Below are 26746 nucleotides of genomic sequence, written 5' to 3'. Positions count from 1 at the left end.
TGAGTGCTTGTTCTGACTGGGTCCCATTCAGTATTGCCAGCCCCACACCTTCAAAAATCCTGATCAGGTCCCAAACATTATGCGAGTAGCTTAAAAATCAGGAGATTTATCAAAATAATAAATGTTGTCTTCTTTTTATTTGCCTTCTGGCTTCTGGTTCTTTAGCGTTCATTCACTTCATGTTTTCAAGCTTTTCTCTACAATCCTGAGGGCTAGAAACTTAAACAAAGAATGTGGAGATTCTTGTGCAGTCTCTCGATCCCAGCAGCTGGGATTTTAAGAATAACACCAAGTGCTGCAAGACTCTCAGTGAACAGCGCTGCGCTCTGGATGTTAAACATGTGCACGCACACTCAGTCATTTGGGCTTGTTCTGATTTGAGGTTCCATTTCACCCTAATCATGGACATTGAGACCAGGTCTGGGTCTGGATGTTGAACTCTGCACCCCTACAAAGCTCCAGGATGTTCTGATTCAGAGCTCTGGTTCAGGCCCATCTTGAGTTTTCACCTAATTTTCATCCCTTGCAGCATTTCCACATGTCCCTACTGTAGAATCAATGGGTTCAAAGGGACCATGGGGCCATCTTGTCTAGCGCCCGTCAAGATGCAGGATTTGTTGTTTCTAACCCATCCCAGACAGGTGGCTCCAGCTTCCACTAACTCCTTAGGCCTCTGTTCCATTGTCCCACTGTTCTTACAGTGGGGAAGTTTTCCCTGAGATTTGATCTAAACCTGCTCTGCTGTAGTTCATCCGCCAAGTATTCGCAAACTGAATGTTTTATACGTTGCTCTAATACAGGGGTAGGCAAACTTATTGGCCCAAGGGCCACATCTGCAAATAGAAATTATGTGGTGGGCCATGAATGCTCACAAAATTGGGGTTGGGATGCAGGAGGGGGTGAGGGCTCTGGGGCCAGAAATGAGGAGTTCAGGGTGTGGGGCAGGGGGCTGGGGTGTGGGAAGGGGGCAGGCTCCGGCCTGGGGTGCAGGCTCTGGGGTGGGGCTGGGGATGAGAAGTTTGGAGTGTAGGAGGGTGCTCTGGACTGGGACTGAGGGGTTCGGAGGGTGGGAGGGGGATCAGGGCAGGGGGGTGGGGCATGGGGAGAAGCTCAGGGGGTGCAGGCTCCCAGCGGCGCTTACCTCAAGCGGCTCCCAGAAGCAGCAGCATGTCCCTTCTCCGGCTCCTACGCGGAGCTGCGGCCAGGTGGCTCTGCACGCTGCCCCATCCGCAGGCACAGCCCCTGCAGCTCCCATTGGAGCGAGGCCATGCCACGGCGTCCGGGGAGCTGTGTGGAGCAGCCCCTGACCCTGCTCCCTGGCTGGAGAGCCAGAAGGCGGCAAGCCCCTGACCCTGCTCCCCAACGGGAGCTCAAGGCCTGGCTTAACATGGCTCACGGGCCAGATCCGGCCCATGGGCTGTAGTTTGCCCACCGCTGCTCTAATAGCTTCCCAGGTATCAAAGTAGTTAAAGTTCTCATAGACTCTAGGACTGGAAGGGACCTCGAGAGGTCATCGAGTCCAGTCCCCTGCCCTCATGGCAGGACCAAATACTGTCTAGACCATCCCTAATAGACATTTATCTAACCTACTCTTAAATATCTCCAGAGATGGAGATTCCACAACTTCCCTAGGCAATCTATTCCAGTGTTTAACTACCCTGACAGTTAGGAACTTTTTCCTAATGTCCAACCTAAATCTCCCTTGCTGCAGTTTAAGCCCATTGCTTCTTGTTCTATCATTGGAGGCTAAGGTGAACAAGTTTTCTCCCTCCTCCTGATGACACCCTTTTAGATACCTGAAAACTGCTATCATGTCCCCTCTCAGTCTTCTCTTTTCCAAACTAAATAAACCCAATTCCTTCAGCTTTCCTTCATAGGTCATGTTCTCAAGACCTTTAATCATTCTTGTTGCTCTTCTCTGGACCCTCTCCAATTTCTCCACATCTTTCTTGAAATGCAGTGCCCAGAACTGGACACAATACTCCAGTTGAGGCCTAACCAGCGCAGAGTAAAGTGAAAGAATGACTTCTTGTGTCTTGTTTACAACACACCTGTTAATGCATCCCAGAATCACATTTGCTTTTTTTGCAACAGTATCACACTGTTGACTCATATTAAGCTTGTGGTCTACTATGACCCCTAGATCTCTTTCTGCCATACTCCTTCCTAGACAGTCTCTTCCCATTCTGTATGTGTGAAACTGATTGTTCCTTCCTAAGTGGAGCACTTTGCATTTGTCTTTATTGAACTTCATCCTGTTTACCTCAGACCATTTCTCCAATTTGTCCAGATCATTTTGAATTTTGACCCTGTCCTCCAAAGCAGTTGCAATCCCTCCCAGTTTGGTATCGTCCGCAAACTTAATAAGCGTACTTTCTATGCCAACATCTAAATCGTTGATGAAGATATTCTGTTTATCTTGCAGTGTAAAAGGTTTGCTGCAGCCTCCATTTGGATAGTCTGGCTCCACTTTGGCTGGCACGAGGCCTGCTGATAAGCCTCCTTGACTCTATGGGCACTAGAGATTTTCACAGAGAAAATCCACTTTGACATTTTTTTCCTGGAACTCATTTGTACAGAACAATTCCCTTTGGCCTGCAGCAGACTTTAACCAGCCTCTTGACGCCTGTTCCACCTGGCTGGCTTTTAGCCTGCTGCTGTCAACGAGGCTGGAGTCAGCTGCTCAGCAGAGCCAACCGGTATTTTAAGGTGAGCAGCCTAGAGATTGCTAGCACACTCCAGTGCTTCTGCTGGGGAGGGAACCTGGGTCTAATTCAGCTTGCGTTTGAGGGTGTCTCTCCCCATCCTCCTCCCCATGATGTCTGCTTACACAGGGAACGCCAGACACCATTCTGAATTATGTTTGCTGGAGTCTTTGGTTTCTGGACAGTAGCTGGGAGGTTCTGTTCCTGTTCTGAGGACAAAGAGCTCTATCAAAATCCACTTTAAAAAACGAATCGGAGAAGGGAGACGCAGCCTTGCATTTCACCCCCCCTGCATGCGCAGGCCACTTCACAGCTGCCCCCTTGCCATGACTGATAAAGGTACACAACTCCCTCCTAGCAGCTGGACAAGTGCCCCTCATCCTTTGCACTGTGGATACTCACAGGACTAAGCCAGGGCTAGACGTGCAAAAGCAGCAAAGTATGCCTGGCTATAATTCCTTGAACAGAGCTGGGACGCTACTCAGACCAAAGAGCGTATTACCATTGCATGGCACGCTGTACAGGATAGAACAATGCAAGCACTTCCTTTGGCACATATTCTTCTGTAAGAGGATGGGCTGTGGGCATGGGGCAGGCACCTCTGGCATGCTGGGGCACTGTGCGGGATCTGTGTCGCACATGGGAGCAACCAGGACGAATTGCAGCAAGGTAATCCAGAATCCCTCCAGGGGAGCACATGCCAGAGCAGTGGCCCCACCACGCTCTCAGGGGAAGCACTGTGCTTTCCACTCCACAGCCAGCCAGTTGGAGGGAGTGGGGGGACGTGGCCTGGCCTTGCCTTACGTCTCCTGTGCCCTTTCAGGCAGCTAATACCCATGAAGGTGTGAGCTGAGGGCACAGACTGTTTTCCCCAGGGAGATTCAGGCAAGCTGCCATGCAGAGGACGAGCAGGGACATGAGTGCTGTGCACCCCACACAGTAGCCAGGGGCACAGCAGTCTCTGGTTTAGAAATTCCTTATCATGGCACTTCTCTTAGGCTGAGGCCCCAGTCAGGCACTGACCATGTCTCTAGCCTGAATGGCTCCTGGCACAATCTGTTCCTCACTTCCTTATGGCCTTGGCAGTTCAAGTTACCCAGCCTGCCAAATCCCCTCTTGCTGGCTGCTGGGAAGATAGAAAATCTGCTTGTTTTCTGGGGGAGACGGAAGCTGTGATGGTCTGTGTTTTCCTGGGTTGCCAAGAGCATGTGCCTCAGCTGGCTACTGATCTCCCTGGACCTGGATTAAAGGGAACGACAGTGTTACAGTAGGTCTGAGGAGGCAGCGTTCAGGCCTGGCTCTGGATTAGGTAGGGGACATGGTGCAAACTGTGAAGTCTTGTGACCAGTCGTGGCGACTTTTTGGGGCCAATTGATGGAATCTCACTGTTCTGAGCTACCAACCATTTTAGCCCAAACCAGAATCGGAAGATAGGTGCTCTCACTCTTAGAGCCACCGCAGAACCAGACCCAGAGAGGTGGGTTTGCTCACCAGGGGTTCAGATCTGAACCTTGTCCCCTACAACGTGCAGGGGTGGGGATATGAAATTCCAGTTTTGGCTCATCTCAAGTTGTAATGCTCTGGGCTGACTTCTGCCATCAGTCACACTGGTGCAGTCATCCACTGTTGCTTTGCTTGGTGGAGGCAGTGGGGAATTTTTATGCTTGTTAGAAATGATCCCATTGGCTCTATATAACCTGGAACTAGTATTTTTAAGCTCAAGCACTAGCATCGCTATAGATCACTTGGTAAACTGGGTGCCAGTGAACAAGATGCATTTCAACACGACAGCTGTAAAGTCCTACATCTAGGGACAAAGAACGTCGGCCACACTTACAGGATGGGGGACTCTATCCTGGGAACCAGGGACTCTGAGAAGGATTTGGGGGTTGTGATGGATAATCAACTGAGCATGAGCTCCTGGTGTGATGCTGTGGTCTAAAGAGCTAATGCAGTCCTGGGATGTATAAACAGGAGAGTATCGAGTAGGAGCAGAGAAGTTATTTTCCCACTGTGTCTGGCACTGGTGCGACCGCTGCTGGAATCCCCTGGCCAGTTCTGGTGCCCACAGTTCAAGAGGGATGTTGATAAATTGGAGAGGGGTCAGAGAAGAGGCACAAGAATGATTTAAGGATTAGAAACCTGCCTTGTCGCGATAGACGCAGGCAGCTCAGTCTGCTCAGTTGACCGAAGAGAAGAGCAAGGCTTGGCCTGATCCAAGTCAGTAAGTACTTGATGACAAGGATGTCGAGTGAAAAGCCGGCCGTTCACAGGTTTGTTACATTTTAATATTTAAATGATTTAAATGTAAACGTTGATTGCTTGTTGTCACGGAGTGTGAGGGAGTCCGGCCCTGCACCCCTCTTCCTGGGACCCACAGTGACTCTTAGCCAGCCAGTAAAACAGAAGGTTTATTGGACAACAGGAACACAGGTTACAGCAGAGCTTGCAGGCACAGTCAGGACCCCTCCACCGAGTCCTTCTGGGCTTTCAGGGTGCTTGGATCCTAGCTAGGATACCCTGAATTCCGCCCACACAGCCCCAATCCCAAACTCAAAACTGCTTCCCTCCTGCCACTCCCTTCCTTTTTCCCCCTTCCTGGGCAAAGGTGTTGACCTTTCCCCTCCCTTACCTAGCTCAGGTAACAGGCTCCGGTATCGTCCATCCCCTAAAATCCTCCCCTGCTATCCCATTCCCCACACAGACAGTCCCTACTCCATCACACTTGTATATTCTCACACGCAAGTAGACGATTCCTTAATTAACCTGAGCAGATTCTCGGACATTGGTAAAGTCGCCCTCTCACAAATCCATCTGCCTAGGATGGTTTTTGCTTCTATTAAAGCCAATGGCACAATTCCTATTGACCTTATGGACACAGGATCAGGGCTTTGTTTTAGGGCCACAGTCAATAGTCTATCCCTGGTCAACAAAGCACTCAAGTATGTGCTTACTTAAGTTGGATGGGGTGGACTTAGGCCTGTGTTTAACTGCTTTGCTGACCTGGGGCCTTGGTGTCACCAGCCTAGCAACAGCAAAGAAGCTTTTGCCTGGAAATTCATGGTGCTGATCCAAATGTGGGCAGATCAGAGAAGAAAACGATCCAACTCAGAGACTCCATGTTCCCATGCGCACAGATCATTTGAGCCTCAAAGAAAACCAACTTCCAGGACATTATGGACACAACTGGGCTCCTCTTCCTCTCTCTTTTCTATCTAAGTGTGTCGGTGTAGTTCACAGAACACCCGCTACTGCGTATTCATGACCCCATAGAAAGATCTGTGGGTCTGGGCACCACAGACAGGGTATGGTCACTGGTAACTAAGGCTGTGTCTACACTACATCATTTGTAGCACCGCAGCTGCACTGACGCAACTGTGCCTCTGCAGCATCTCTGATGAAGACGCTCTAAGCTGACGGGAGGGAGCTCTCCCATCGGCTTAATAACTCCACCCTCCACCAGAGGGAGCTCTCCTGCCAACGTAGCGTTTAGGTCAATGTAACTCCCGTCACTCGGGGGTGGAGTAGCTCGGGGGTGAATTATTCAAGTTATTGCATATTATTACTGATCGATTGATTTGATTGTTACTTCAAGTTATACCGAAGTGATTTGTAATGTAGACGTAGCCTAGGAGTGTGGTGGTGGACCCTTCGCCCACACTGGTGAGCAGTTACTCACACACGCAGTCCCATTAAGAGAATGGAAATACGCGTGTGAGTAACTGGCCAGTGTGTGTAAGGGGATCACAATGTGGCCTTTAAATGATGCTTGCTGCATAAGCTGCATTCTTATTTGTTTCTGGCTAATATAGCAGGGTTGTAACATTTCGGGGAGCTGTATTGGCTCTGATATTCGTTTTATTTCAGTGCACAGATTGCAAATGATCCTTCATATATCCTTAACTAACTCATCCTAGTAAAACACATGTTGACTCTTTAATTTAGGCTGAGGGAGTCAAAGCAGAACCCTTTGAAAATCACTCCGCTTTGGAAATAGCAGAACAGCTGACACTGTTGGATCACCTGGTCTTCAAAAAGATTCCATATGAGTAAGTACTGACCGTTCTCTGGCATTACACTCTGGCACCTCTCCCAGCGCCGGACGGTTGCTGGTTGTGATATTCACGTCTAGAGCATGATGATACAGGCAGGATTCGCCTGTAGCATAGCAGAGCCTTGTACCGACTCCAGGACTGTCACAGTATATAGGGTGTGCGGGAACTGGAACTCTGGGTCATGGTTCTCCTCAGGACTCCCCCCAATCTAGGAGGGCAGTGATCTGCCTTTAGCACATCGTGCTGGCCGGCGTGGCTGGGGGAGGCCCCGGCTCAGCTCCTGCCTACCCAGCCGGGTGGAAGGGGTAGTAGCAGTGTTGGGGAGGTGCCTGCGAGCTGGGTGGTCTAGGCAGATGAACACACTCAGGGCCGTCCTTAGGCATAGGCAACATAGGCAGTTGCGTAGGGCACCTAAAAATTTGGGGCACCACTGGGTCTTAGTGTCCACCCTCTTGTTTTCCTATCCCTGTTCTGACCCTTCCTGCAGGCTCCCATAGATGGCTGCTCTAGCCTGGTGAGTCTTCCTTGGGAGGGAATCTAGTAGTTAAAAGTGAAAAAACCTCCAGCCTGCCAGACCTATTAGCACAACACTGAAACTGTTAAAGAGACATTCAAGGGGTAATAAAGCCATTTAACAGGCATTTGCCAACCCCAAGGTATATACTGACAAGTTTCAGAGGGGTAGTCCTGTTAGTCTGTATCAGCAAAAACAAGGACGAGTCCTTGTGTCACCTCAAAGACTAACAAATTATTTGGGCATAAGCTTTTGTGAACTAGAACCCATTTCATCAGATGTCCACGAAAGCTTATGCCCAAATAAATTTTTATACTGTCAGTTTCTGACGTTACTGACAAAAACAGTTGTGCATTAATGTAATATTTACACAGAACATGTCAGTCTACAGGACCTTTGTTTAAAATTTGCTTTTAAAATATTTCATTAGTGAGCTGGTGAAGATTATAAAATCACATTTCTAAAAAATGCTTGCATAGAGTTTTAGATGCACAATCATCTTTAGCCTTAAATGTGTGGATCTTCAGACATACAGTTTTTTAAATAAATTCTTCAAAAGACCTCCCTTATCTAAAATACACATTTTAATTACTATAGTTAAAAAAAAAAAGTGCTTCCAAGTCTTCCTGTGTCCTTTCTGTCCCTCCCTTCACCACCTCTCCCCCCACTCCCCACTGAAGAGAGCCCTTAAAGGGACAACAGTCCTTCCCTTCCAGATAGCTGGACAAAGAGTTTCCCTTTCTTTACTTCTGACTATCCGACGAACTAGTTTTAAAAGAATCCTCCAGCAAAAACAGTACCTTAGTAAGACAAAATCCTTGTTATACCTAAAATCTTTGGAAACATATTTTTTTAAAGTTGTTGAAATTTCATAACCATGTCTCTTGTTATGATCACACAAAGTAAATTACTGTTCCCTTTTTCTAAAAGCAGTGAACATCGTTATGAACACACTAAACCTCTCTGATTAATTTAAAAGAATGTTTTTCTTTCAGTGAGTTAAATATGTAGTAATCTGGAATGCTGGCTTAAGATTTGAGTACATTTAAAATATAAATTCATCTTAGAAATACTGATTAAGAAAATGTAAAACAGAGAAGAGCTGCATCATGTATTCCATTATATGTAATGTTGTATTCAGCAGGACAGCTGACTCACCCTTACTATGAAGTTTTTGCAAATAAATCTCTGACAAACTTCAGGGCATATCAAAAAACCTGTGACTGACATTTTTTATTCCCAAATTTTAGTGCTTTTAATTAGGTACTTTCTTCGTGTCCATTCTGCATGAGGGAGAGGGCATGGAAGTCTCTGCGGGGAACTGTGACTCTCCGCCACCATGAGGCAGGCCGGGCATCTCATTATCCTTTGCTGTCAAGTCCCTCCTCCCCCTCCTCCACCAGGCTGTGAGCTTGGGCTGCCATCCGGCACAGGGGCACCAGTTTAATAATACTGCCTAGGGCCCCATAAATCCTAACGACGGCCCTGAACACACTCCCCTGCTGGCATCACAAAGGCAAGGCCCTGTCCTGTCCTAAGCGAGGCTTTTCCAACCAAACCCCCACCCTGCACGTTCATGCTGCTGCCAGCTGGTGTCAGCACAGCTCTGCGGTCTGTAAACTGGCTTCCCGTCTCCACCGCCAGATGCTGAAATGGGGAGCAGTGATTTTTCCCATGAGCCAGCCCTGCCTCACCCCTCCCGGGGCTAAGGGTAGCCATGGAGCTGGTGGCATTTCCCCCAGTTTACCTGCGTATGCTACTAGGGCATGGCCTGCAGTCCCCGCCCCTCCCAGTGTCCCTGGTTTCTGGGCAGGCCGTTCATCCAAAGCCAGCCAGGCCCGGTGGTGTCCCAGTCCAGTACTGATATAAAACCAGCCGCGGTTTGGCTGGTATCACTGTGGATGCACAATACCTGCCCTCTTGCAGATGCAGGAAATTAACCTTCTTCTAGCAGAGAATCCCTGCTCAGTGCTCCGGGGATGACTTAGAGCCAGGGGCTCTCAAAATGATCAAAACTCCCCAGCCCACCTGTGCCACAATAAAAGGAAGTTCTATAAAAGCCAGGGCCGGCGTTAGGGGGTAGCAAGCCGGGCAGTTGCCATCAGGCCACAGGGGCCCCCACAAAGCTACATTGCTCAGGCTTAAGTTTCAGCCCCGGGTACCAGGACTCAGGGCCCTGGGCTTCAGCCCCATACAGTGGGGCTTCAACTTTCTACTCTGGGCCCCAGCAAGTCTAATGCCAGTTCTGCTTGGTGAACCCCCTGAAACCTGCTTGTGGCCGCCTAGGGAGCCCCAGACTCCTGGCTGAGAACTACTGACAGAGAACTGGGGAGAACTTTCTTTCTAACCCTGCATGTGATGAGTTGTGAGCCAGGATCTCTGTCGCCAAGCCTCTTCTGTCATTTGGCCCGGGACACCGCGGAGGCTGACCATTGCCCAGTTTTTCTCTAAATGAAGGAAGGCAGCTTCTTCCCGTACATCCGGATGCTTTGTTGCAAAGGGTGAGAGCCCTCCTGGTGACAGCTCGTTCCCCAGGGTATTTCGCAGGCACTGCAGGTTATGGGGAAGAGTCAGTGACCCCAGGGAGATGGAATAGAATTGATCCTGGATTTTGTAATTTGCAGAGAGTTTTTTGGGCAAGGTTGGATGAAGCTTGAAAAGAACGAAAGGACGCCTTACATTATGAAGAACACTAAACACTTCAACGATGTAAGTACAGCGAAGGCAGGCAGGGACATCGTGGTGCAGGTGGCGTAGGAGGAGTCAAGGCTTGTGTTGCAGACCCTACATCTGAGATTTACTGACCCCATTTCTAGGGTGATTTCCATGGTGGGAGACGAGGGTGAACAGAATCCCAGTATAATATGCTGATCCGGTTCACTTAGAATGGGCCGAACCAACCCCCAGACCCAATGCAAGGGGGTGAAATCTGAATCCAAACTTCCTCATAGGTCGGGTTGTTCAAATCTGGCCCATTGGAGAGGGAGATCTGAGCTGAAAACTTGGGCCCAGGGTTTGGGTTTTGGACTCATCTCAGCATAAAATATGTTGGAACTGTGTTATTACCCAGAATGACCAGGGAAATACAAACTGAAAAGCATGGGCCAAAATTTTCAAATGTGGATGCTCCTAGAGTGAAATCCCTTGGAGTCTCAGGCAAAACTCCCTTTGACTTCGAGGCCCCAGATTTCCCCTCTAAATCTGTATCTGGATTCCTAAATCCATGGCCTGCTTTCAAAGTGCTCGGCAGCCATCGCTCTGCCCTCTGAAAATGAGGCCTCTGATCTAGGGGCCGAGGTTTGAACATGTTAGTCAGAGTATTCCCCGTATCCATCAGAAAGAGCCTGAGCTCCTTCTCTCTCTGCCTATTTACAGGCCAGTCGAAAATGTTGATACAGGCACTTAAGCACGTGCTTACATCCCATTGACTTCAGAGTTAAAGTTAAGGGTGTGCTTAGGTGCTCTGCTGAGGCAGGGTCTCTCTGAACATTTTGTAAGTGGACCGCGGCTGGTCCATACATACACAGCAGCTGGTCCATACATGTACTGTTGGTTACCGTCTCTGTGAATTCCAGGAGGTGGCAATAGTCAAATTACCATAATGAATGAGATGCCGGAGTGGTGGATGTCTCAGAATGTGTTGCTGCCATAAAGCTACCATGCACTTAGCACCTTCTGCTATGAAAGTGCTTGCAGCAGAATCCGCCATGTTCCTTCCTGTGGCTCTCGCTGAGAAGGGCAATAAAGGAGTGTCAGGGTAAAAGGTCTGCAATGAATTATTAGTACAAGCCGTGCTATGAAAGTGTTCCTGACACGCTGGACTTTAACCTGTATCTCCCTGCAGATCAGTAACTTGATAGCTTCCGAAATCCTCCGAAATGAGGATGTCAGCACCAGGGTGAGCGCCATTGAGAAGTGGGTGGCTGTGGCGGATATCTGCAGGTGTCTGCACAACTACAATGCTGTCCTGGAGATCACCTCCTCCCTGAACCGCAGCGCCATCTTCCGGCTCAAGAAAACATGGCTCAAAGTATCCAAGCAGGTACATAGTTATAGCCGTTTTTACGATGTGTCTCGCCGTAGTGCCTGGGAGCCCATCGTGGCCCAGGGATTGTGCGAGGTGCTGTACCAACACAGAACAAAGAGCCCCACGGAGCAGTGCCGAAGTGATTCTTCTTCCACATGGGGTGTGATGAAATGGTGTAAGGAGCTACTGTGAACATCTCCATTTGTGTATCAGAGAGGGGTAGCCGTGTTAGTCTGGATCTGGAAAAAGCGAGAGTCCTGTGGCACCTTGTAGACTAACAGACGAATTGGAGCATGAGCTTTCATGGGCGAATACCCACTTCGTCAGACAGATGTAGTGGAAATTTCCTGCATATTTATACCTGCCTCTGGAAATTTCCACATGTGTCTGACGAAGTGGATATTCACCCACGAAAGCTCATGCTCCAATTCGTCTGTTAGTCTACAAGGTGCCACAGGACTCTCGCTGCAAACAAGTGTCCAGGGGTTGCAAGCACCCTGCTCTTCCCATGCTGTGTACTGCGGGGTGGTGGTCCCAGCTAGATGGCAGGGGAGTCTTAGGATGGAAACGGGGACCCTGGTCAGGAAAGAGGCCAAGAACCCTATCCCCCTAAGTCATGACATTGCATATCCTGGTGTCCCCTTTCCATCACAAGGTCTGTTTTCCGTGCAAGTTGTCAGCTGCAGGAGCCTTTTGTGTCTTTGCATTGTGACTTGGGAACGACTTCTCTGCCTTGCCTGGGCTCAGTGCAGTCTCCTGTCAGCTCCCATTGTGCTGTCGGTGTTGTGTTCAGGGGCACCTCCTGCTTTCCCTGCTCCATGGGTGTGGAGGACACTGAGCAGGCTGAAAGGCAGGATATGGGGTGACCTTTCGGAGGGTATGCCCCTCTGCACACAGCTCTGAACATCTCAAATGAAGGGCCAGGCCCTTGACTGTCAAAGGTTTCAGAATCACTCTCACCTCTGCCCCTGGGAAGGGTGCAGCTTTTCCCAGGGCCCTTTTCTAACTCTGATATGCTCTTCCTTTCCTGCAGACGAAAGCTCTGATTGATAAGCTCCAAAGGCTGGTGTCGTCGGAGGGCCGGTTTAAGAATCTCCGAGAAGCTCTGAAAAAGTAAGTGATGTGTGACTGTGGTTGTGTGATTGTTGCTGAAAGCCTGTTACAGATGGTTTCCGACAGGCAGCTTGCCTGGGTTTCTTACAGTGCCTGTGTCCTCCTGAAATGCCCTGGGGACCCAGCTTTGCCCAGGGGCAGCTAACACAGGGCTGCAGATGGGACTGGGATGTCATTATGCCAATGCATGTGTTCCCGTTTCCTACATACGACCTCAGGGGAGAGAAACAACCCCTGGAAAGGAGCTAAGATGACACCCGCAAAAGCCTTAATAAAAGCACCTCTGAAGGGCATGCACTAATGTCAAGGACAGGAAGCGTTTTTCCACAGATGCATGGAGTTGGTGGCCAGAAGCAACCATTAGATCATCTAGTCTGACCTCTTGTGTAATGCAGGCCCTTATATTTCACCCAGTCACCTCGACTGGGCCCAGTATCTTGGGTTTGGCAAATGCATGTTCCAGAAAGGCTCCAGTATGGGTTGGAAGCCATCAGGAGAAAGAGAATCCACCGCTGGCATTGGGAATCTGGTCCATCACCCTCCCTACTAAACATTTGTGCCTAGTTTCTGGTTTAATTTCTCTGGCGCCAGTTTCCAGCCATTGGTTCTGGTTCTGCCTTTCTCCGCTAGGTTAAAGAGCCCTTTAGTCCCCAGGATTTTCTCCCCATCAAGGAACTGATACACTGGGCTCAAGTCACTGCTTGCTCTTCTAACCCGATGGTGCTCCTTAAGCCTCTCACTGCCAGGCATTTTCTCCAGCCCTTGAGAAATGCTTGTGGCTCTTCTCTGCACCCTCTCCAATTTTTCAACATGGTTTTTAAAATGGATGCAGAATTCAGGTATCGGTCTCAGCAATGCCACATCCAGAGGTAAAATCCCCTTTGCTCCTGCCACTCCCCTGTTTATACAGCTAAGGATTGCGTTAGCCTTTGTACCACAGCATCACACTGGGAGCTTGTGTTCAGTTGCTTGTCCATTGTGACCCCTCCATTCTTTTCAGAGTCACTGCTCTGCCCCAACCCCATCATTATTTACCAGTCCACCAGCCTGTGTGTGTTAGCCGCACGTTTTATTAGCAGTGATTTTATGTTAACTTGCTGCATAGCATCAGGCCTAGAACCAATCCCTGCAAAGCTCCACGAGAAGCATCCCCAGTCGATGATGATGCCCCATGGACGGCTATTTCTTGAGACCTGTCAGCTAGCCAGTTCTTAATCCATTTCACCTGTAGTGTGTTGCTATGATACAGCACTGATTTGTATCAGACTGTAGTGAAGTGCTAAGGCCAGTGCCTTACAGAAGATGGAGTATGTTACATCTGCACACTTACCTTTATCCACCAAACTTGATTTCATTCTTTGATGAGATTACAAGTTTATTTGACAAGAACAATTTTTTATAAAACCGTGTTGATTGGCATTAATTATATTCCTGTCCCTTGATTCTCTATTAATTGAATCTGTTACCAGTTTTTCCATTATTTTACCTGGGGTGAATGTCAGGCTAACCTGCCGTGTCATCCTGCTTGTCCCATTGAATAGTGTCACGACATGAGCACTCCTCCAGTCTCTGGCATTTCCCCAGGATTCCAAGATTTATTAAAAATGAGCAGAAATGGGTCAGAGAGCACCTCAATCAGCTTTTAAGAGTCTTGTTTGCAAGGTATCGGGGCTGCTGATTTAAAAATGTTTATCCCCAGTAGATGACGTTTAATATCCTCCTGCAGCTGACGAAGTGGGTATTCACCCACGAAAGCTCATGCTCTAATACATCTGTTAGTCTATAAGGTGCCACAGGACTCTGTGCTGCTTTTACAGATCCAGACTAACATGGCTACCCCTCTGATACTATCCTCCTCAGTTATTCGAGTAGACGCTACCGTGTATTCCACATCACCGCGCACGCGCTCAGCTGTAGAACTTTGCCTAGCAGTACCTGGCGGGGCGGCATTCACCCCGTGGCCCTACTCCCTCCCCTTGCTATGTACGAGCAGCACTGACCCCCTGTCCGGTTCCTCCTCACGGCCCGTGGCTAGCACCGGAGCTCTGTGTGGTGCTTTCACCTCGTGTTTTCGGTCTCAGTTCTCGGAGTCCTTGACTCTAGAGAATAGCTAGTAGTATCCTTGGTTTAGTTTGGTGTTAGTGGTTGGCTGCCCTGTGTGATGCCCTCACCAGGGTTCGAGCACGTCATTCCCAGCAGTGATCCTCCCCGAGGGGCTCGCCGTGGCTCGGTGAGGGACACGTTACGGAATGGCGCTCCATCTGCAGGTCATTCACCAAGAGGACTCAGGTGGTGCGAGACTTAGGGCTGAAGCAGCAATTACTGAGGCAGGTCAGGAGGCTTGTTTCGGCACTGAGACCCTCATCTGATCAGCCATCGCCTTCGGAACTGGCAAGGGATGCCGTGCCACCTGTGAGTCTGGGGTTTCCCCAGGAGGAAGAGAAGTCATTCTCCCTCTCTCGTGCGACAAGGAAGACCTCCCACCCTAGGGCTCGGGGAGACTCTCCCTTGTCTTCTAACAAGCCATGCGGACCAGCGCTGTACTCCTTCCGCCAGACAGGATGGAGCAGGCCATCTAACCGCTGCCCAGTACTGCACTGAGACAGCGAGAACCCAGACTGTTGACTCTGATTGCAGCCCTGGGGCAGTACCAATGACGTCGCATCAGCCCGACTGTCTCCACGCCGGTGGCATGTTGGATGACATCAGTCCTGCTTTGCCTCTCACTCCCTGACTGTCCACTGGGTCAGGAGTTTTCCAGTGCCGTAGCTTCTACCACTTCATCCTCTGTTGTGCCCTGGGCACCTTCTGGCCAGGCCATAGCGCTGCTGGGTTCGTTGGCTCCGCAGCTCACACCGCTCTGGTCCCCAGATGCTGGAATTGAGGCTGACTCTGTGCCTCGCACCAACAGCCCCCTCAACGCTGGTCACCCCGCGTCGCTGTCACTGCCCTGGTAGCAGATCCCCTCGTCGAGCTCTGTACTGCCCTTTGGTGCTGGAGCTTCTTCCAGTACCGGGCCAGAGTGCGTCTCGCTCCTACCACCAGTGCAGAGCCCCCCATTCCTCATGTGCACCGAGGCTGCCCCACATTGGGCTTCAGATGAGTCTGATGGTTTGCCCACCCCACAGGCGCTGGCTCCCCTGTGTCACCAGAGAATTTCCAGGACTTCTCGAGATCCAGACCAGGGTCGTTCTCTCCATCGTCGTCACCCGATAGGCACCAGACCATCCTCGGATCACCGATGGTACCAAGATCAGCGTTGTTCCCACCGTCGGGACAGGGGCTCTTGGTCTGGTGCTTACTGGCCAGCAGTGCCTGCTCCATTTGCCCAGTGGGCCACCTTGCACCTCAGTCCAAGAGGGCCCTGTCTTCAGCCCGCTCCAGAGTGAGATCACTGGTTCCATTGGTGGCTCTTGTTCCCAAACCACAGCAGCTACAAGCAAGCGCTGAGCTTGGTCCTGTTGGACCTGCAGGACTGTCCTGTCTGGAGCCAGGGGTTCAGGAACAGGATCCGGTGCTGGCACAGGAAACCTCTTCTTTGGCCTCTCCGGATGACTCTACCATGCCAGGCTCCTTTCCTCCCTTTGCCAGATTGCCTCTTTGTTTCTTGAAATGTGGCTGAAGTGGATCTATCATCCAAACAGTCATCACTTGGACAGACTGCTCCAGCTTCCTCTGCTCATGGCAATGTATGCCAGGGCACCCCCGTCGCTCGGTACCTGACGACCACAACTGTTGTCACCTCTGGGGTTGTTGACAGTTCGAAGCCTGTGATTGGAACAGGAAGTTTCTCTGCACATCAACGTCCTCCCTCCTCAAATGGAAGCTGTTCTATACCCCCCATCACTTTGTTGCCCTTTTCTGAACCTTTTCCAATTCCGCAATATATTTTTTGAGATGGGGCAAGCACATCTGCACACAGTATTCAGGATGTGGGCGTACCATGGATTTATATAGAGGCAGTATGATACTTTCTGTCTTTTTATCTATTTATACAACAGTTGGAAAAAAACCCAGAAATTCTGATTTCTGCATCTGTGCTGCTAAGGGGGTGGAGATAGGAGGAGGTGACGGTCATTTTAACACTGACATTATTAGAAAAGAAGTTGTGAAAGTTCTTTCTAATCTTTTGCTAAAGCTCTCGTGGACTCAGGAAGGCGTCTGCTGGGGAGGGCGGACTCTGAACCTGCCCCTTTCTGCTCCCTACAAAGCATGGTCCCATTAGTAGGGACTCCGTCCAGCACACCATTCATCATGGGACTCCGGGGGGGGGGGGGGGGGGCTAGTCATGAAAGTGTGCGTGGGAGGACTGCAGGGACAGGCTGTCGATGTCCCATCTTCTTGCTGGGGGACCTAGAGGCGGATTGAGTAGACGGGCTTCTTTAACGAGGTACTTGTTCCCCTCCACCGAATTGTCAGTAAGCCCTGAGTTAATTGCCTCACACTCTTTTATCTAAGTTACTAGGTAAATACCCACATTTACTACAACCTCCCCTGCCCTTGTTTGATCATATAAATGCCCATCTCATGAATAAGAATAGCTATGTACTGAATATTATACCCGCCCTAGTGTACTGTTTACAGCATTAAGCATATTCTACAGACATTTTTACCTTCTTTGCACTAATTGTAGCCACAAGTTCCCGTAATCAGCACTTCACAGGGGAGGGAGGAAGGGGCCATGACCCCGAGCTTGTTTCTGTAGCTGGGAGAGGAAGGGAGGGGGAGATAACACTGCTTTACTCAGAGTATCCTTCCTCATGCAGCTGCAATGCTGATCAATCCTTAACAAGCAGAAGGGAAGGGAGAGAAATAGCACTTTATCTATCAAGTGCAGAAACGGTGCCTGCCCGTGCTTCTACCCTCTAATACCATGCCAGCATACCAGCGGTTTCCCAGGTCTCGACTTAACCCTTACATATCCCAACAATTGTGTCCCGGAGACAGCTGGTTTTTCTCAGAGCTGATTGAAAGGTTTTTCTATAGTTTCTTTAAAAAAAAAAAAAAAAAAAGGATGATTATTTTTTTCCCCTTTGTCTGATTTGCTTTTCAGTTGTGACCCACCCTGTGTTCCTTACCTGGGAATGTATCTGACCGACCTGGCATTCATAGAGGAGGGAACTCCAAATTATACCGAAGATGGCTTGGTGAACTTCTCCAAGATGAGAATGGTGAGTTCCACATTGGGGTAACTTCTCAGGGTGAAATAAAGGAGAGTTTGGTACAACCCACAACCTGGCTAGTGGAGGATTGTTATTGCAGAGACCCTCATGGCAATTGCACCAAGACCTGCTGTGTTCTTACTGCACCAGAGTCCACGCCTGCATTGCCCCTGTCCCCAAGACTCCCGCTGGCACCAGCTAGTGGTTGGAAGATGAGATGCAGGTCAGCACTGCTAGAGCGTTAACTCTGCGCTAGAGAAGTGCCTCTAGGGATAATGCCATTTGTCACGGGCCACATTCTCAGTGCGTGTAAAGCGGCATAGTTCCATTAAAGTCAATGGAGCCACGCTGATTTACACCAGGTGAGGATGTGGCCCTATGTTCCCAGTTAGCTCCTACATAGTTCTTGAATTTCTTGCTGCTCTACAAATACCTGGAATTACAGGAGCTGAGTTAAGCTACTGACGGACTCGACAAACTCTTCCTTCGAGGCAAAGGTCTCAAACCGCTCCCCCGCAATGTGGCTTGTCAGCAAGGTTTGAACCCAGAACTGTCAGCTCCACATCACAGACTCCCATCACCTGAGCAGAAGGAATAACTTCCTTATCTGACCGACTGCCTCCCCACCCCACACATAAATGTTCTTGCAGATGAAAGGAACAAATGTTATTTTAGGGAACGAAGAGACTTTTTCATTGAAGGCCAAATAATGTTGTGTTTCAAAATTACCATCAATATACAAAATTATTCTCTCTCTCCGCCCCCTCCCCCTTTGGGTCTGGGATGGAGCATGAGGTATTTAGGGAAGTTTGATACTAGCAGCTGCAGTAATAAAAGACATTACACTGTTTTATCTCTGGGCAGATTTCCCACATCATTCGAGAGATCCGCCAGTTTCAGCAAACGTCCTACAAGATAGAACACCAAGCCAAGGTATGTTCTTCCACTTCCATCTTCACAGGCTCTCCATCCTGCTCTTCTCACTTGCTGCTGTAGCATTCACAGCAAATCAGCTTTACCTTTCTGACGACTGCTCCAAAAAGGGTTTGATGTTTTTGAACTAAATTTAAAATAGAAGAAACTAATTGGATCAGTTTCTGATGGTTCCCTGTGGGGAGTCTTCTGGAGCTGATGGTGTGCAGGATGGGACATGTGGAGCAGAAGAAATAGCTATAAGAGAAGGAAAATATATCTCTCTCTCTGCCCCCTGAGTGTCGGATAGAATAGATCACCTCCCATCCCTGGCCTAGTTGTGCTATCAGCCCTTCAGAACAAAGCAGACTTCTCATTTCCCATAATTCCTTCGATCAGTTTAACAATAAATGGCTGCTGCAGTCAGATGCTGCGGTGCTGAGCGTGGTGTAAGAACCTGACTCAAATAGAAGAGAACATTATCTGTGTCAGCCAAAGGTGGGAACAAGGAGGACTGTAGGGATGGACTGTTGTACAGCTGTAGCTTCTAGCCCGTGTGTAAGAGCTTTTGTCTGCAATGGGGCCACCTCCCAGCTGATCTGGAGAAAAGAAAACGGGGGGTGTCAGGTTCCACAGAGAGAACAGCCTAAAGCCAGTTGTGCACAGCTAGCACACGGGCTGCATCTTCCTGGGGAGACGCTGCTTTCCATCGCACGCAAGGCCAGTTTCAGGTTTTGTCTTCTGATGGCAATAAGAAATAATACATTTCACTCCTGTGGCCCCCATGTCCAAGGGCCCTTTTGTTATCGTTCTCATTAATAATCCTCTTCCGTAACAAATACAGTGATTCAGCTACAACCACAAGGCTCACTTTCTGCCCTGGACTCAGCTAGATACTCTGCCATTCACCACAAAGGAAGACTCGGGGTTATTTATTATTTTGTCTGGAGTTTGATTAACTCAGCCCCTTCTTTAACTCTTTCTTCATGGCTCTCAGTGGAGCTGGGCTGAACAGCCGTTCAAAAAACGCTGATTGTTAGATCGACAGCATCAGGGCTTTTGTACTGGATGCTCTGCTGCGTCTAACTAATGCTTGGAGTGTAATGTTCGGAGATGGGTTCTCTGGTTGCTGCTGCTGCTCACTGGGTTTTTTGGAAATTGTCTAATGAGGCAAACGAGCAGTCGTGGTGAGCTGCCAGAAATGGGATATTAATGATTTTGGAGGATTATCCGTGGGGGAGCAAAGGACAGAGTGTTTGCTATGGGCTTAGCAGCAAACTGGCTTCACGGCTGTTTCCTGCCAGCGTGGTGGCCTTCTAGAATAGCCCCATGGAGGCTCTGCGCACAGAGCTGCAGGCCCCGCTGTGGTTAACATTTCTATTGATATTAATGTTGCCTTTTTGGCCAACCCGTTAGCCAGTGCTTGGGACCCTGCAGGGTTGTTTCCGTTAGGCTATGAGCCAGCTGTAAGCTCGGTGTAATTTGTGTATTTACAAAGAATGGGTGCACAGTTCTGTTTCCCTGAACACAGTAGAAACAAACAGCAGCAGACTGTTCCCTTGTGCAGAAATCCCCAAGTCTGCTTCCTCTGTGAGCTCTGTGCCCAAGAAACCCCATCCCTCTGCTTTCTCTCCGGGTCCTACTTGCAAATGCTTCTGCTGGCTTTCTGCCTCTAACACGTACCTCCTGGACCCTGTGCTTGCAGTCATGGAAACTCCTCAGCCGACAGAGCTTAGCTCTGACCTGCCACACGCCTTGGGCGGTCCCTCCATTTTTCGTAGTTGTTTTCTCTATAAAGGGGCTCAGTTGCTCCTCTTGAGCCCGAGAGTGCTTGGCACCATTTGGTTTTGGGGAGGTCTGTGAAAGTCTCTGGATCCAAGACTCATCTGATGGCAGCTGTCAGCACCACACAATGTAACAGCGAGTTTGCCTGTTGAGTTCACTCACCGCTGCCGTTAGACTCCTGAGCGTTTGCTCTCGAATCTCGGCGGGGGAGGGGAAGCGGGCTCTCTCTCGCTCGCCTCTGGGAGTCAGCCCTTTAAAGCGCTTTTCTCTCCCTGGAACAGAAATGCACCCAACGCTCAAGCACCCCATTCCGAGTTCCCGCCCTCCCCTCTCTTCACAAGTAGCACAGGGCAAAGCCACCTGGCTTAGTGCAGGTGACTCGGTCTGGGTTTGAGGGGTTGCTATCCCATGCCCCAACCTATGGCCCCCCCCAGGGCTGCAGGAGTTTGGGGAGCTGAACCAGGTAAGTGCAGATCGCAGCCCTTGCCTCCAACAGCCACCTAGCTGGGCCACTGTTCAAGAGTGTGGAGACCTCCTCCCAGCCACTGCACCGAGGGAGAGCCAGGTGGGGCAGGGCAGAGAGCCCTACACAGGCTCCCCACTGACGGACTTGATGTCTTGCATTTCTAGAGCAGCTTTCATCCCCAAGTGCTGGTCTGCAAATGCGCTCTCCTGTCCTCGGGTGTCTGTCTCTTCACTCCATGCTGCCCCTCTGGCCTGTAGCACAGCACAGAAGCGCTGCAAGGGAGCATCTCTCTTTTGCGGAGTAGGGGGGCTTGGGGATTCTTCTACCTTTCCCGTTTCTGAGACACTCCCCTATCCCGCCCCAATCCCCTCAAACCCTTTCAAATGGCGCTTCTGTCTCTGTTCGGTGTGTTTTGAGAAATGTCAAACTCCCTCGAGAGCTGTGTGGTTTGGGGCTCCAGGCTGCTGCTCCTCTGTCTCCTTCCTCTTTCTCTGCCCCTTGGTGGCCTGTTCCCCTGCTCACTTCTCTGTCAGCCTGAGAACAGCAGGCCAAGGCTGTAAACACTTCAGTCATGAGACCAGAGTCTGCCTTAAAGCACCAGCTCCTGTTTAAACCAATGGGAGTGGCACACACTTCCCTACAATGCAGTGCTTGTTCGTTGCTGGCTGTGTGCCGCATTTTCATTTCTTAATGTTTTACCACTTCTAGGGCTTGACACTCGTGGGCTTCACTGGGGAGCAAGGTCAAGTCCCTGCTTAATACAATTTCTTTTCCAGGTGACACAGTATTTACTGGACCAGTCATTTGTAATGGATGAAGAAAGTCTTTATGAATCTTCTCTCCGAATAGAACCAAAACTGCCCACCTGAATGTGGAGCAGAGGCCGGCAGTTCGTCTGTACACCTCCTATATCATATTGTACATACCTGTTTGTTTCTGTTGGGCACCCTAGATTGACTTCCTCGTATGTGCTTCTCAACGAAAACCAAACCTCCTCTTGCTCTTAGAACACAGTAGAACTCGACTAGAACTTCCTGCGTTGTTTAAGGATTCATGCATAAAGCATTCGTTTATGGCAGTCCCGGTTTATTTTAAACAATGTTATTTTTGTCATTTGTTCTTCTCAGGGTGGGGGAGAGCTGGGGCAGCAGGAGAAAAACAGCAAATACACAACAAACCACAGACAGAGCTCTAGTTGCCTTTCCTTTCCGCCCGAGACACTGCTGTTGTGTTGGACGCACAATCAGGGCACTCACTCAGCACGTTTCACGTAATTATTGTAACTGAACAACACTTGCTCTGGAGTCAAGCAATTTAAAAAGATTCTCCTTGACTGTGATGCAGTTTAAAACAATCATTTTTGGTCAAGGGGGTGATCTAAATCATTATATCACGGAGCCAACAGATCTAGCAACAGGCCACAGACTAGCATAAGCTGTAGTTCATCACACCTCCGTTAACCTGCACTCTGTTTCTGTTCCACCATCTCATTGGCTGTTCTGGTAATGCCAGATAGCAGGACCCAGCGGGATGAGGCACTGTGCCTCTGTGGGGAAAGAGACGTGTGTAAATTACACAATCCATCGCTCTTGTTGATTGCTGCCCAGAGTTCATTAAAAGTAGGGGAGAGACAATATATCTTTTAATATTTTAGCTGCATAAGACTCATTACATGCTTCTGTGGATATGCTCTAAATCTGTATCCCTTGTGACAGTTATTAGTAACACAATGTAGAATTAGAAAAAAATGACCAAGTGTTTTTATTACATATACTGTAATCCTGTCTAACCACCGTCTAGCAGGAATATAGTAATGTAGTGCTTATTCTGTGAATATTACCATGAATTTTTTACATTGTACAGTATATAAACACAGTTTAACTTTAAAGTGGCAGGCATGCTCCACTCTAACAAACAGAAAACTTTTGCTGTAAGCAATACCTAGTGGTATGAGAATTCTATTTCAAGCCCTAAAATATTTCAACTTACAGCTTGTTTGGAAAAATATTTCCATTTTTGTAAAAATATATGTTTCCTGATTACCTCTTGCTAATAAATCTATTCTATCTCAGGGTGAACAATGACTTCAGAAATTTTTGTCAGTCTTAAATGATTGTTTGCTCTGCTGAAGGTTCCTTTCAATAACTCATATCAGTCACTCAAGTTCTGTGATTAAATTGTCGGAATGCTGGGTCGATCCAGATGTTGGGCCCAATCCTACAAGGTGCTGAGTGCATTCAGCTCCCATTCATTTCACTAGGAGCTAAAGGTGAGTGTGTTTACACTAAGCAGAAAACAGGAAGTCCATTGGCACTCTGTTAACCTTTGACTCTGAGCTGTTAGTGCAATGCTGCATATGAATGTGTGTGTGGCAGTAACGGAAAAGTATCAACAAGAGGAGTGAGGGGTCTCCATGTTTTTACAGAATTTGTTTATGATCTTTCCTTGAAGATGGATGATGCTTTTCTTTCCTTTCCTTAAGAATCTGGTCCATGATTTTTTCCAACAAGATGCTCTGAGACGCTCATTTCTTTCCATGCCTTTGAAAAGAGTGATTTCCTCCTGGAACTGGTAATACTGCATGTCTCCTTCCACTCCTCCTCCTCCTCATTGGGGATGGTCTGAAAAGAATCTGGGCCCTTGCAGATGTATAGAGCAGAGTACGGGCACCTGGGGCCAGGTTCTTGTCTTACATGGGTGTGTTGTTCCATTAAACTCAAGATGAAACCTAGAGCAGAATTTTGGCCTGTGATCAGCAGAAACAAAAATCAGCATTCAGGTTAGAACCTACCTGACCATCTGTTCCCCTAGCATTTCCTGTGTAAGGGCCAGGTCTGCTCTCCGTGCACGTGCCTAGCTCCCTGTGGGGTCAGCTGCAGTATTGGATATTCAGCTGAGAGAAGGAATTTAGAATCCCAGTCCCACTGAAGACAATGGGACAATATGCATGACAATGGACCATTTTTGTGGTAAGAGTTTCAGGAGTCTGTTCTGTTCCTATAAAGGAAGTTGAATCTCCCATTGAAAGTCAATGTTTGGGTACAATACCATAGTGCAGTTTAGGATACAGTTCTACTCAAAATTTGTCTCATAATAAGTCATCCATATGCTGACATGGCTCCTCACCCAGCTCCCATATTCCTTACAAACAGACTGAATACTACATATTTGGGGAAAGTGAGTAGTTCAGCATGTTGATGTTTGTATGCACAAACACCATTTCATCACTGTACTGGAAAATATAGCTGAACTAAATTTTCTATGGAATTTGAAGAAAGGTTAACAACCCCAATTCTTTTCTGTATTAATCAGTGTGAACCTGGAAAAAATTATATGCCTTCTTAGAGAAAAGAATCAGTTCACACTTCCTGAAAAAAAAAAAAAATTCCTTCCAGCTGGTGTTCAGAAGAGTGCTACAAGGCACATACATACCCTCATGAGCAGAGGGCGAAGAGGAGACCCTCACACATTATGACCAGCTAAATAAATAAATAAATAATATGAAAATCTCAGAGACAGAGGTTCACAGATTTGCAAACCTCAAAACTTGTGTTATGCTTTAAACTACCTCAGGACATACCAGGTTTATGAGCATTAAAAAGTTACCTGGAAAGGAACACTGAAGCCTGTTAACCTGAATGTGTGCCAGCCAGTGTCCCTCACTGACTAAAGGTGCAGTCACAACTGAACAGCTACAAATTAAAAGGGCCAAACAAAGTCATGTCACTGGCTCCATCTCTGTTGTTACATAACAGATAACAAAACTCCAGTGGGGCAGGGTGCTGGCACATAGGGTCCCAAGTACATGGTGTGATTTTTCAGAACCTCTTTTGGGAATAGTCATGTAGGTGAAATAGCTGGTACTTATGATTATGCTATTTCTGTGCATGTATCATCCTGGTATCTGAAGTTAGGAATATTAGTTGTTTACTACGTTTGCTCCTGTGGTAATGCCCACAAGGTATTCAGCCAGCACAAGTCAAGTTGAATGGCCCATTAAGGAATGCTTAGCTCACAACGGACCCTGGAAAATGCCCATCTACACTGAATGGACTTTTTGTGAAGGTTCTAACTAGAAGAGGGGTGGGGGTGATGGACATGGAACTTGCCTATGTGACTCCAAACACTGTCTTTCACAGTGAGAACGGATTTCCCTTTACTTGGCACTTGGCAGATGTTTCTACCACCTCCCCTGCCCGCCCTCCCTCCCCCCCATGCACGCACACAGGGAGAAAGGGCAGGTGACCCTCACTGACCTGCTTGGTAGGGGCCAATCCTGGTTTCCCCCTAAGAGCACAACCGTGACGGCCATGTGGAGGTTTCCCAAGAGCTTTACCTGCAGTGGGTGACAGAGGCAAGCTGGCTTAGCAGGGCCTGCAGGAGGCTCTGCACCACCCTCCCTGCCCCACCAGAAAGGCACCAGGTGTGCTCTCCCTAGATGGCAGCAGATGAAGTAGGGCAGTGAGGTGCTGGCCTCATCCCCAGGCCAGCTGCTCATGCCCCCTCCCTTGCCACTGCCTCCTAGTGCCCAGGGACCACCGTCAGCAGCATCCGCCTGCACCCTGGGTGGGTTGCTCCCTGCACCCACTGCCCTCTCTCGCACTGGTCAGGATTTAATCCTTCATTTGTAAGACCTCAGCGCCTTCTCCTCCTGGGGTGCCAGGAGAGTGGGTGACACCCGGGGCTGGCCCCCCCAGCCAGGTGAAGGAGGAGACTCCTGTCTCCAGCTGCCGCTGAGGCAGGGAGACAAGCTGCGCGGTCCTTCATCGCAGATCATCAGTCTCTAGCCAGGGCTGACCTGTAATTCTCCCTGTTTCTCTGCCAAGGGCTCTGGAGCTGCGCCCAGCCCCAGAGGGAGGGTCACTGACCCAGGCCGGGCTCTGCGCTAGCCGCCCTGAGGCCCAGCCCCGGGGGGGGAGGGTCACTGGCCCAGGCCGGGCCCAGCCCCGGGGGGGGGAGGGTCACTGGCCCAGGCCGGGCCCAGCCCCGGGGGGGAGGGTCACTGACCCGGGCCGGGCCCAGCCCCGGGGGGGGGGAGGGTCACTGGCCCGGGCCGGGCCCAGCCCCGGGGGGGGGGAGGGTCACTGGCCCGGGCCGGGCCCAGCCCCGGGGGGGGGGGGAGGGTCACTGGCCCGGGCCGGGCCCAGCCCCGGGGGGGGGGGGGAGGGTCACTGGCCCGGGCCGGGCCCAGCCCCGGGGGGGGAGAGGGTCACTGGCCCGGGCCGGGCCCAGCCCCGGGGGGGGGGAGGGTCACTGGCCCGGGCCGGGCCCAGCCCCGGGGGGGGGAGGGTCACTGGCCCGGGCCGGGCCCAGCCCCGGGGGGGGGGGGAGGGTCACTGGCCCGGGCCGGGCCCAGCCCTGGCGGGGGGGAGGGTCACTGGCCCGGGCCGGGCCCAGTCCCGGGGGGGGGAGGGTCACTGACCCGGGCCGGGCCCAGCCCCAGATGGGGGGGGTGTCACTGGCCCAGGCCGGGCCCAGCCCCGGGGGGGGGAGGGTCACTGGCCCAGGCCGGGCTCTGCACGGGGGGGGGGGTCACTGACCCGGGCCGGGCTCTGCACCGGGGGGGGGGAGGGTCACTGACCCAGGCCGGGCCCAGCCCCGGGGGGGGGGGGGTCACTGGCCCAGGCCGGGCTCTGCACGGGGGGGGGGAGGGTCACTGGCCCAGGCCGGGCCCAGCCCCGGGGGGGGGGGGGAGGGTCACTGGGCCGGGCCGGGCTCTGCACGGGGGGGGAGGGTCACTGGCCCGGGCCGGGCTCTGCACGGGGGGGGTCACTGACCCGGGCCGGGCCCAGCCCCGGGGGGGGGGGGGAGGGTCACTGGGCCGGGCCGGGCTCTGCACGGGGGGGGAGGGTCACTGACCCGGGCCGGGCTCTGCACCGGGGGGGGGGGGGGGAGGGTCACTGGGCCGGGCCGGGCTCTGCACGGGGGGGGAGGGTCACTGACCCGGGCCGGGCTCTGCACCGGGGGGCGGGGAGGGTCACTGGCCCAGGCCGGGCCCAGCCCCGGG

The 26746-nt window shown here is 50.5% G+C and overlaps 1 protein-coding gene and 1 long non-coding RNA gene across 2 annotated transcripts in view; one reads left to right on the top strand and one right to left on the bottom strand.

Annotated features, from left to right (window-relative positions):
• The window catches only part of RASGRF1 (Ras protein specific guanine nucleotide releasing factor 1), a 96993-nt gene extending 74339 nt beyond the window's left edge, over positions 1 to 22654 (top strand). Inside the window, exons 21-27 of the mRNA XM_050967331.1 lie at positions 6651 to 6754; positions 9899 to 9983; positions 11119 to 11316; positions 12335 to 12414; positions 17468 to 17585; positions 18441 to 18509; positions 21516 to 22654. Coding sequence (XP_050823288.1) covers positions 6651 to 6754; positions 9899 to 9983; positions 11119 to 11316; positions 12335 to 12414; positions 17468 to 17585; positions 18441 to 18509; positions 21516 to 21608 — 747 coding nt within the window. The 3' untranslated portion in view covers positions 21609 to 22654. The remainder of the gene's footprint in view (positions 1 to 6650; positions 6755 to 9898; positions 9984 to 11118; positions 11317 to 12334; positions 12415 to 17467; positions 17586 to 18440; positions 18510 to 21515) is intronic.
• On the bottom strand, positions 22472 to 25655 carry LOC127058017 (uncharacterized). The gene is made up of 3 exons (XR_007776256.1): positions 25608 to 25655; positions 24996 to 25075; positions 22472 to 23485 (listed from the first exon to the last, which is right to left on the bottom strand). It is a non-coding gene; the product is annotated as an uncharacterized LOC127058017 (long non-coding RNA).
• Positions 25656 to 26746: the final 1091 nt, after the last annotated feature.

This window comes from Gopherus flavomarginatus, chromosome 9 (assembly GCF_025201925.1).
Source record: "Gopherus flavomarginatus isolate rGopFla2 chromosome 9, rGopFla2.mat.asm, whole genome shotgun sequence".
Classification (NCBI taxonomy): Eukaryota; Metazoa; Chordata; order Testudines; family Testudinidae; genus Gopherus; species Gopherus flavomarginatus.
Note: the sequence above shows the minus strand (reverse complement) of the source record. Positions and strands in the feature narration are given on the sequence as shown.